Source organism: Salmo salar, chromosome 07 (assembly GCF_965601325.2).
Source record: "Salmo salar chromosome 07, fSalSal1, whole genome shotgun sequence".
Classification (NCBI taxonomy): Eukaryota; Metazoa; Chordata; class Actinopteri; order Salmoniformes; family Salmonidae; genus Salmo; species Salmo salar.
The window spans coordinates 19,012,765-19,025,217 of NC_138297.1; the positions used below are offsets into that span (position 1 = coordinate 19,012,765).

Genomic DNA, 12,453 nt, shown 5'->3' on the forward strand with positions numbered 1-12,453 from the left:
CTTGACCATGCCTCAAATGCAGCCAGCTGGAAACCCAGAGGCACACAGCTCCAACCGCTACCCCACACAGTGCAGCGTGACCAGCCGGCCAAGGACCAGAGAAGACAACCGACCAACATTGACACCACGCCAACCTGGGAGGGAACACCTGTCTTTTGTTGACTCTCCCACTAACTGAGTCAAAATCTGACAGACGGACAGGAGGACGAGCGCAGACTGAGAAATGGTGGTCAGGAGACCACTGGTGGTCTGTGAAGCACGACGGCTGACCCCAATTATCGGGGTCAAAGAGCAGAGGGCCTTACAGGTAGTCCCCCGCCACCCCCTTAGGCCAAAAGCCCCCCCAGTCCACCCACACGCTTTGGGGCCAACCGTGTATTTTCATAGATCTTTTTTGCTCAATTAAACTTCAGAGGACAGCCGCCACATCTCTTAGCCGAGGTCAAGACACCAGGACTATAAGCGATGTCTGGCTCTCGTAAAACAGAGCCGTCGTTTTAACATGGCAGACTGTATTAGATCCAGGACCAATCAAGATTGTCAAAAAAAAAATGTGGAAGGAATAAATGGGGGAAGATTTAAAGAATGAAAACATAACAATGTTTTTACGGCCGCGTTAACTTTCAGCACCAGGATAACAGGGAAGGGAATTGACCCTTGGATCCACCAAGCCTGTTATTTTACTGGCTATGAGTTAAACTGTTTTTATCTTCAACATGGACTCGCAAATCACTGATTTTCTTCAAAGTAAAAACAAAATAGTGTGGGAAGATTTTCAACAAGAAAAATAATTATTGTGGAAAGGATCTACATCCAAAGCAAAATGGGACAAGTTTGGGACACCAGTTCTACAGACATCAGTACTCATTAGTAGGTAAAAACTTTGGAAGGACCTCAGCCAGTTATCTAAAAGAGAAGCACTCAGACAGCCCCTTCACGTATGAGACACTTCAATCATATTAAATAACTGGTCTTTTGAGGCTCTGAGTATATTTCATCAATAATGTTCCTCCTAGTCTAGAACAGAGCTAAACACAGAGTAGAAAAGGGTATTCCAGGCCGGATAAGAGATAAATACTACCTAAATAATGCAGAATCTACTGAATCCTCTTAGAAATCTGGCATTCAGAGCACGATTTGTATATTATTTTTTTTTCATTAGTCATCCCAATCACTGTTTAGCTGCTAAAGGGACCCAGAGATTTATAAGAAATCTCATGGAAATCACGAGCTTTGGGTTGAATAAATGAAATGCTCTCTTATTCTGAATATTTGAAGAAGTAAGTCTACAGTTTATCCTCGACAGTTCATATATGATAAGCAAAATGTATGCTTGTGAAACAGTGATGACTAGTGAAATGAAACTGAATGAACAGAGGCCCTATCTCCAAACATGTCCTGACAAATCAGACTGGTTATTATAAAAAAAATATTCTCTCTAGCCCTGGAATTTGATATGCAAAATATGATACCAAAAATCTTTGAAATTACAATACGAACCAGAAATGTCTGATGAACACAAGGTGGTTACTAGTTTTAGCATCTAGCAGCAGCGCATGGCGAAGGGTATTATGCCCATGCCAGTGAGTTTCCATTGAGAAAGACTGGCAGGTTGGCACAATGGCTTGCCCACTCCCTGCCCCCAACCCCCTCCCGTTGGCATTCATCTGGGCATGCACATGGGTGCTGCTAGGGCAGATTTTGCCCAGCTAAGCGCGTCTATGCACGACAACAACGGGTTGAGAAGCCTCTCTAGATTCACCCAACTCACTGAGCCAGCGACCTTTCTTTGGGCATTAGCCCGCAATGTTCATTATAGCTCCAACTCATGTTTATATACACAAAGTAGCATTTCATTAACATTACATAAGAAGCCATTAAGAAGCAGCTGGCACCACAACATTTCAGAGGGTTACTGTTTAAACCGATTTGAATGCAGATACATATTCAAGAATATGTCATTGTATAATTCACCTAGGAAAACACTAAAGTCTGAATGGCATACAATCTAAATCAAATAAACCATGGAGCATATGACATCCTTTTTTCCTAACGACTAACGGAAACGCCATATTCTGTTGAAGTGGGGCAGCAGCTTGTTACTTTCTTCTTTGTGTTTTGTTTGTTTGTTGCAGAACAACAAAAGCATGGCGGTCCACATTCTGCCACTGTCAGAAACTTCCCAGCGTTCCCACTGCATTGCGGAGGCCAACCAACGAATCAAAGGCACGCTGAAGCAGACAAAGAGGGTTTGATGCCAACCTCGGAAACTCTAACAACCATTACTGGCGTTATCCCTGCCTGCCTGGCAGAGCGCAAACAAAATGGCACCCGCCTTGCGCGCTACCACAATGTGGCGAGATTGTCTAGAAAGCTGGGCACTGGTAACGGTATGCCAAAGGCCGCCCTGGGCACTGGTAACGGTATGGCAAAGACCGCCCTGGGCACTGGTAACGGTATGCCAAAGACCGCCCTGGGCACTGGTAACGGTATGCCAAAGACCGCCCTGGGCACTGGTAACGGTATGCCAAAGACCGCCCTGGGCACTGGTAACGGTATGCCAAAGACCGCCCTGGGCACTGGTAACGGTATGCCAAAGACCGCCCTGGGCACTGGTAACGGTATGCCAAAGACCGCCCTTGCGCTGTACTCGAAAACGTGTCCTACTTTTCGGGGCTGTTAAAAAAAACTGTTGGAAAATCTTTGAAAGTCTTGTTCAAAAGAAACGGCTAACAAAATGTCCGTCCTGTTGCAAATGAAGATTCGATATGTGGTGTCTAAGCTACTCAAAAAAATTAATATGGTAAAGCTGCCAATACAGGAAAAGATGATTACCCTTCATCACTTGGGAAAAATATTAATAACGGAAAAACATATTTTCAAATATTAAGATTCCCCAACTTGGCAACCAAATGTATACACATCGCAAGTGGCAAATGCAACATTTAGACTTTAAAAATATATATAAATCATTCAATTAAATTACCACAACCTATGGTGTGCAGTATGCTTTGGAAATTATTATTCCTTACATATCAGCGGACCACATTCGAGACATTTTGAGGTGTGCTCTCTGATACTATTCAACACTGGCAGATGCAAACTAGACATGAGAATCAGCAGCGCCCCACAAAAGACACAAAAGAGGGTCTGATGCCAACCATGGTGCCAGTGGCAACCATTATTGTCTCTCTGCTGAGCCTTCTGCTTCCCCTGGTACTTATCAAACACAAAATGGAGGCTCTGCCTTTCATGACAATGAGCTAGCTAAACTGTCTGCGTTTCTTCTCCAACAGCCAATGTATTACGCTGGGTATCTTTCTGCATGTGTTGGCGTTACCGTTAGAGGATTTATTGTGGCCCTGGTTGGACAGGGAGTTTGAAATAACTTTAAAATGCACACTTGTAATATAAAATCAAACAAAATGTTAAGGAAATAGACGTTAATGTAGTACAGAAAAGTTACAAGTAGCAAATACCTAAGAGAATGAATAAGAAAACAACCAGAATTTGCCAGAATATATATTTGCAGTGCGGTATAGCAACGTCTTGTAAAATGATATATATTTGGTCTGAGAAAATGACTGTTCTTGCTAGTTTCACCTTCTTACAACAATATAAAGACCACTATCATAACATCAAGAAATGCTATGACTACGTTTGAGTTTATAGGCATTAAGTTCATTTCTGTATTACAAGTTTTCATTCTATTTTAAAAATCCAATACATTTACATTTTCTTACCCAACAAATCATGTAATGTATATTTTGCCAATGTAATCTACTGTATTTATGCACTATTTGTGAAATTTGGTCAATTTCATTAATTGACTATATGCCGAGTTTGAAGTAACACATTTGTTAATTTTACATCTGTATCCAAACTACATTTATCAGTAAAAATCTAATGTAGGAACTCCTTGTTACAAAAACTAGATTAAATATCTAATCAAAAATCAAGACTGATATCAACATTTGTCAGGAAAAAATAAATACTTTACATCCATAAAAAAAAAAAAATTGCATTTCTCTCTTTCCCTAAATCCCTTTTTAAAACCATAAATTCTTATCCGTCACATCAAATTATGTTCTAATTTCTATTATGTTCAATCATCCAAAAGTGTACAATACATTTTGTGAACACGTAAGTCTTTGTAAAGAGAACTTGTGTGTGTCTAAACAACACAGCATTCACAACTGCACTGGTATCAGACCAATCAGAAGAGAAAAGCAACGCAACACACACTATCTTGTCTTCTATTGTCTGTGTGCGCAAATTATGTGTGATGGTATATTATGGTTTTTATACTGGTTATATTGTATTGTATAAAAAATGTAAAAGCCTGATTGCACATTAGACTTTTTTTTCTTTCACGAAAGGCCAGCCTCCTTCTGAAGCCACCATAGGTGAGAGACTCCAACCACCCTCCAATGAGGCGGCCAAGATGGCAGCAGATATGACCAACGACCTTGGCCAACCCCTAACTCCACCCGCCCAACCAGTGATTCACACAGTAATTCAACCTACCTTGGTCCTGGACATAGTATGCTAGAAACAAGTCGAGCTCCTTGACCGACACTGTAATGTGATGTGGCTGGACGCAAAGTGCTGGGTTGGTGCAATGCGGCGACTTGACGAGGCGCTCTCCGTCCGTACTTTCCAACGGGATGCCTTTGAACAGGATGACCATCACCAGATCTAGGCGCCACACCTTGTCGGCCTGCCGCAAACAGTCGATCCGGCGGATCTTGCCCTTCTGGTCAGGGTTGGAGAGGACGCAGCACGGGTGCTTCTTGCCCGTCACGCTGAGCACAAAGTCCTCGCGGTACTCCTGGCGAATGTCCTTGCGGAGCTTGGCGAGGAGCCTCGAGGCCCACTTCTGCTTGATCTCGGGCTTCTCGCTGAGAAGTTCGTCCTTGACCGCACGCTCCTCATCCTTAGACATCCGCTTCTCATGCTTCTTGAAGTACTTGCGTTTCCTCGCCTGGAGGTTGAACCACGTGTAGGCGATGGCACGGACGTGAGGGAGAAGTGCCTCGATGAAGGGATGAAATTCATCCTGAAAGGCAAGGGGGAAGGGAAGACAGAAGAAAAGAAACAGAGAAGTCATGTCAAGTGACTTTTTCCCCCAAAAGTTCCCATTCGATAAGCCAGAAGTCACCCTGAACAAAAAATAAATAGACAATACACACATTCAACTTGGTACAGAATACCTTATATACAAAAGTTGACGTTAGGCATTTTGTGGTTAAAATACAGTAAAATTATAACAACAAAATGAAAACAATTCTGTACTGGAGACAAACCACAATGTCATAACTGTCACATATTGACTCCTATAAGACAGTCAAGTCTATCTGGTCTGAGAGTTTACAGCACAAATCTGTTCAGAAAAAACAGGAGAAACACCATCCTTAACACCAGTTTTACCATCTTAAATACGGCTGGGGTTACATCCCAGAAATAACAATCTAGGTTGCCGAAGACATGAGGATGCCACTGTGTTTATTACAACCGCCAACACCACAATACAGCAAAGCCCACATTAGAATGTAGTCTGGTGCTGTTCCCGTTTCCCCCGCACATGCTCTGACTAAGACTGCTGGGAAGCCCACATTAGAATGTAGTCTGGTGCTGTTCCCGTTTCCCCCACACATGCTCTGACTAAGACTGCTGGGAAGCCCACATTAGAATGTAGTCTGGTGCTGTTCCCGTTTCCCCCACACATGCTCTGACTAAGACAGCTGGGAAGCCCACATTAGAATGTAGTCTGGTGCTGTTCCCGTTTCCCCCGCACATGTTCTGACTAAGACTGCTGGGAAGCCCACATTAGAATGTAGTCTGGTGCTGTTCCCGTCTCCCCCAAACAAGCTCTGATTAAGACTGCTGGGAAGCCCACATTAGAATGTAGTCTGGTGCTGTTCCCGTTTCCCCCGCACATGCTCTGACTAAGACTGCTGGGAAGCCCACATTAGAATGTAGTCTGGTGCTGTTCCTGTTTCCCCCGCACATGTTCTGACTAAGACTGCTGGGAAGCCCACATTAGAATGTAGTCTGGTGCTGTTCCCGTCTCCCCCAAACAAGCTCTGATTAAGACTGCTGGGAAGCCCACATTAGAATGGAGTCTGGTGCTGTTCCCGTTTCCCCCACACATGCTCTGACTAAGACTGCTGGGAAGCCCACATTAGAATGTAGTCTGGTGCTGTTCCCGTTTCCCCCGCAGATGCTCTGACTAAGACTGCTGGGAAGCCCACATTAGAATGTAGTCTGGTGCTGTGCCCGTTTCCCTCGCAACATGCTCTGACTAAGACTTCTGGGAAGCCCACATTAGAATGTAGTCTGGTGCTGTTCCCGTTTCCCCCGCACATGCTCTGACTAAGACTGCTGGGAAGCCCACATTAGAATGTAGTCTGGTGCTGTTCCCGTTTCCCCCGCACAAGCTCTGACTAAGACTGCTGGGAAGCCCACATTAGAATGTAGTCTGGTGCTGTTCCCGTCTCCCCCAAACAAGCTCTGATTAAGACTGCTGGGAAGCCCACATTAGAATGTAGTCTGGTGCTGTTCCCGTTTCCCCCGCACATGCTCTGACTAAGACTGCTGGGAAGCCCACATTAGAATGTAGTCTGGTGCTGTTCCCATTTCCTCCGAACATGCTCTGATTAAGACTGCTGGGATGCCCAGATTAGAATGTAGTCTGGTACTGTTCCCGTTTCCCCCGAACATGCTATGATTAAGACTGCTGGGAAGCCCATATTAGAATGTAGTCTGGTGCTGTTCCCGTTTCCCCCGAACATGCTCTGACTAAGACTGCTGGGTAGTTGGTAAGAGGATCATGCTCCCTCACACTTGCATTTCTCTTATCAAACCGTCCACATTCCAACATGTATTTGCCCTTCGCTGGAAGTGGAGAAACGATAGTCTAGAAGGGGGGACTGGAGTGTAGTCAAAAATGCTCATAGGCCGGTATTAACATTGGTTTGGGACTAGGTTTGCAGTCCCGTGTCATGTCCCTTAATGTGTTTTCATAGACGCATGGCACTTACTCTGAGTCATTCCTAAATCTAACCAAGGTTGACAATGAAAATGGCATCTTGGCACAACCTCCACATTCTTTCTAGTTCCTCTGCTCCTTTAATAAGGGGGGATTGAAATGCCCTGTGCTAAGCAGAAATTAAATCCTTTCTAAATCCACTTTAGGTAGGTAGGTTAGATTTGTTTTTCCTCATAAATGTAGGCCTGTCTATAGGTAGCTTGTTTGACTGCAAAGTGCAATGCCAAGGAGCATGTCATTTTGACTAAGACAAATTATTATGAAAAGAATTAGATGTTTAATGATTCAAATTCCTATGTATAAAACCAACTTTATTGCAAATAAGTTTAAGTTTAGATAAATCTATGGCCAGCCTAAAGTGTTTTAATACACTTTTAACATAAACAATAAATAACAAAGCAATCCCATATCATAAGGTGAATGCACCAATTTGTAAGTCGCTCTGGATAAGAGCGTCTGCTAAATGACATAAATGTAAAATGTAAATATTATACCTTTTTGGGCTGAATAAACAGCAAAAATGTAAACATCAGAATGTTTAAGTCATTAACATTTCAAACTCAAAAACTGTGAGACAGCTCTTTTGAAAAGGGCTTTGGAGGAGTTAAACCACATATTGTTCTTTGTGTAGGCAGGCAGACGCCTCTGGGAAAACCACAGAGATCCACTCCCTCCTGTATCTAGGCTCTCATGCTACTCGCATGGTGTTGCTCAGAGAAAGCCACATCGTTGCTCTGCACTGTCACGTGCCAATAAAACGCGACTTTGGGCGCTTAACTAAAACACTGAAGCAAAATCGGTCGTTAATAACAACTCATTACATTTTTAACAGTATGAACTGATGTTGTTATAGCCCTTTTGCTTTAGAAGGCGAGTTTCTGAAAGATTAAAAGCTACGTTTTTTGAGTCTTTAGAAGAAAAAAAATGTAATATAGTCAATATTGCTGTGAAGTGATAGTACATTTTAAGCAAGACATTAGTTGTTATAAAAGTGAAGTTAGTTTTTTAACAATATTGCCAATAACAGTAACAGAAAGATATATAATTCATTACATGAATTAGCTTTACTTACAAAGGGACCATAATGGCATAAAATGTCCGATTTGCTACATTTGAATAAATTGTAATTACACAGCAACCAATTAAAACTCAGAAACTGCTTCCCTTCATATAAGAAAGTAAGCCGAGTTTGCACTAGAATTAAGGTTTAGCTACGCAACATTTCTAAGGTAAGCCTTGGAATTGCATGTGATGCTGTGTAAGACAAATGAGTTGGCAAGGGCCTTGTGCAGTGAACTTCAGTTGAGGCCATAAAAGCCCAATCCTCTTAAGCACAAACTAAACCACATCTCAGTCAATCACTTACTTATGCCAAGTAAAATATAAACAGTCGAATTGAGTCAGCCAAAAGCCATGCTACTCTGTCTAACCACTATCATTGTTTTCATCTTCATTCACTGCAAGTGGCTCCCATGCAGCTCAACTGAGTGAAACTCTCTCCTGATACGCACAATGATTATTTTGATTTTATAATATTACCTGGCCATAACCAAATTGGGGTCATCTAAATATATATAATAATAATAATATAATTTGGTTAAAGGGTAATCTGTTGATTTGTTTCAGATTACACATGAGACACGGGACAAAGGAATGCAGTTTTGTATAATTTCATCTGATAGCATGATTATGATCACGGCATTTTGGAAGATGACTTTTACTGTAGTTTATGTCGAATACACATGGTGGTACTACACATATACTCTTTGGGGGGGGGGGGGGGGGGGGGGTTCTCTCTCACTGGTAACACACATGTTCTTTCTAACTCAAAATGAACTTGTCATCCTATAACACAACCTATTTCGTGCACTTTTAATCAACACGCGTAAGACCAGGTGAAAATCATATCCATACCAAAAGTTACACAAAACCAATGGCTGCTACAAAAGATAAGCAGTATATGAACTATAGTTTTATACAAAACACGACCATTTTCAAAGCATTGTTTTGTCGATAGTCGTCTGGTAGTGCAAGTGACTATCTTATAACTAAGATATCTTATAACTAAGATAGGGCGACTCAATAAATTGCGCGGCACTAGCGTATATAATAAAGGCACATAATCGATAATAAGAAATCAAAACTTAAAATCATTCCATATACCTGAGTAAGACAAATCGGAGAGTACATCGTGAGCCAGCAGTGTACACAAAATAGGTACTTCGATTGATTCTTCTGAATGCCAGGTATAGGCTACCACTTTATCGCGCCATTCCTCCTTGCCCGTAAAACACCATGCAAGATTGTGGAGAAGTTATACGCGCAAAGGTGTTATACAAGAACATCAGTTAGATTGTGGAGGTCCAAAAAAATCCTCTGTTCTCAGTTTAAATGGAGACGATCATGGAGACGATACGGCAGACAGGCTATTCTTTTCCAAAGCAGCACATTGAATCCCTATATGGCTATCTCAATCCGAGCCGGTGAATGAAGTTAAAAAGAAAACCCGCTTTTCTGGAACAGTGCGCTTTATAATGTGAGAAGTTAATTCATGAAAGCATTGTGAAAAGTACAGAAAGCGCTGAATTTCAGATTCCACACACTTCTTGTTCAAACTTGATAGCCTATACTACCGACCTGTACACCCTCAGTCTGCACGATACTAACAAATCCTTCCCCAATATGTTTTCTCTCACTTAATTACACAGTCATAGTCTATACTCCTCCTCCTCCTCCTCCAACAAACGCATTCCATTTCCACTAGCCCACCTTTTCGTTTCCCTCAGAAAACACAGCATAAAACGACCCCCCCCCCCTCTATGAGTTATGATTTTATGAGCGGAAGACTTTGGACCAGCGCCCCGTTCAAAAAGAATCGCAATGGAAAATTCCCCTCACGGATACAGTAAGGACTCGAGACATTATTCGTACTCTGTTTTACATACAGCTTTCACCGGATCGTTCATTTTCCTTTACAGTATACAGGCATATGTAACAGAAAATCCAATAGAAATGCCCAATATAGCGTATAATAAACTTCTAAAATGCATTTCTCACTCACTCCACAATATATACAATGGCCCCCTCTACTTACAATACATGTTGAAATTGCAACAAAAGTAACTTGATTTGCCTTGATGGCACACCTTTAATAAAATGTACATCCACTGTCATTACACTGTACTTACATAGGCAGTAGCATGTTATTACTATGGTATAAAGTTTATGTATTGTAAAGTGAGAACTTATCCATATACCAATAATTCATTTTTTTTGTCAGTTTAGTAGTCTTGTTAGGGTTAGGGAAGGCTTTTGATGATGTAATATCCACACTGGGTTTGCAGTTCAACATCAATACAAAGTTAAAATGAGAGACTATGAGAGAGACCTTTTCTTACGTTTTTCTTCGCCACTGCAATAGACTATTTCAGAAAGTATGTGCGATGTAATCCCACACCACACCACTGGGGGACGATATTCACAAAGATAAGACAGATATTTAAAATCGGATAGGGTTGCAGTCGATAGTGTTTTTAACCATCAAGTCTGTCAATGATCAGAAAAATCACTGCTGAAAATGGTGGTCAATTAATCAATTGAATTATGATTTTAATTTTCACATTCCTAAAAAAACAGGTTTAACATGATTCATTTTCTTGTCTGATACACTTATGACTCTTTCGCAATCTTCCTTGTCTGTTCTCCAAGTCAGTGTTGTTGTCTGGCACACTATTTGGCTCCTTGTATAGTCTACAGGCCAAGTTTGACACCAGCAGGGCTCTCTTTCCCCTCTCCTTTCTCTCCTCCAATCCATGAATCTGGTCCAAATCTCCCCAGCAACTGCAACTGCAACTGCTGACCTAATTTCCATGCTTTCTATCTCTGTGCTAGGCCTACTTGCTATACAATTCTGTTGATTCATCAATGTATTTCTCAATATACTCCACCTATATTTTTAGCATTATATCGATATACACCAGTCCTCCTGGTAACTTTTTCTCTGTCTTTCATGAATTCAAATTCACACACACACACACACGAACACACGAAAGGTCTAAAGATGGGCACCAATGCGTAGATGTATCTATTGTAACATTGAGGGCGCAAAATATAACACGGGAGAATTACAAGCAACATGTTCGGCAAAAATAACACTTTGTGAAGTGTTGTCTTTTTGCATGGACCTTTATCTTGTTTTGTATGAGTGTTGTTAGAGTACAGTGAGTGTACAGTGTTTGAAAACAATATAATTTACCGAAAATGTACAATAGAAAGGCCCTGATAGTAGCTGTCGAATGCGACTTGGAGTTGATGGTTTCAAATGAACAATGGACATTCGAATGTAGGATTGTTTTATGAAGTCTTAGTGAATAATCCTTATCAAAATATTATGCAACGACATTACATGGTTAAACTCAGCATGCACTTTGATCAAAAGGCAACATATTAATCACATCTATATTGCCAACATATGTCCAACGGCCAATAGAACAAGGTTCAGTGACTTTGAGTCACTGAAATCTTCATGTCGCCGTCCACTGGAGCGTTTTGTAAGGCGTGACCAAATACATATGGGTTGACATAAGCACAATATATATTATCATTGAAAACGATGTTTTACATTTGCATACAGTAGGCTATAGCAAAGAAGACCATATACACCGCATTTAATGCAAACAAAAAAATACATGTAAAAACTGTGGGCACGTTGTGCGTAATGCGTGCGTAAAATGGGTAAAAAACATAAATTAATGTGAAGATGTGAAAATGTTATTTCGGCTACGTCTTAGATTTTGTCGCACCTTATTCTTGCATTTATCGAGAAATAATTGCGTGCCAAAAATACTCCTAATAAAAAGTTGTCTAGATAGTGTCAAAACACACAGCATTTCTAATAGAGTTGCCTACTGTGAAAGAGGCAGTATGAAAACTCACATTTTTCCTCATGAAATATGTTCTCTCATGAAAATGTTCTCAAGTTCACTCTCAGCGGAGTCAGTGTACCAATGGGTAGGTGTCGATTTATACTCCGGTTCCCTCTTCATAAGAAGGGAAGGACTGCTTTTAAAAAAAAAAAAGCTTAGGCGGTGAAATCAGATAAGGACAATGGTAAAAGTTCTTTATTACCGGTAACCTATTTATCGTAGCTAGGCTGCGTAAAACATGTGTTTGCCAGATAGGGATACATTTTGAGAGCACATGTTTTAACATATAGCGCTAGTTTAGTTAATTTGCCTCTGAGTTTTTGCAGAGTGCATTCTTCCCCTGCATGCATGTCAGGGACTATATCAAGGACAATATCAAGAAGTAATTGAATAAAGCAGCCTTATTTGCTCTTATAGCGGTATTTCTGAACAATCAATGTTAATTGGCAAATGGAATATTGTTGCATTGATTGAAGG

General features: G+C 41.2%; 1 protein-coding gene across 8 annotated transcripts in view; it reads right to left on the reverse strand.

The window, feature by feature from the left end:
- LOC106608626 (nuclear factor 1 B-type) overlaps nt 1-9,856 on the reverse strand; it is a 90,313-nt gene extending 80,457 nt beyond the window's left edge. For 2 of the 8 annotated variants that reach the window (XM_045721616.2, XM_014206684.3), the window contains exons 1-2: nt 9,215-9,845; nt 4,528-5,059 (exon numbers count right to left, since the gene is read on the reverse strand). In XM_045721616.2, the coding sequence (XP_045577572.2) occupies nt 4,528-5,059; nt 9,215-9,241 (559 nt within the window). In that variant the 5' untranslated portion in view covers nt 9,242-9,845. Of the gene's footprint in view, nt 1-4,527; nt 5,060-9,214 lie in introns of all 8 variants that reach the window. The other 6 variants (XM_014206686.3, XM_082977410.1, XM_014206682.3 and 3 more) reach the window with 5 other exon arrangements.
- Between the last annotated feature and the right edge of the window lie 2,597 nt (nt 9,857-12,453).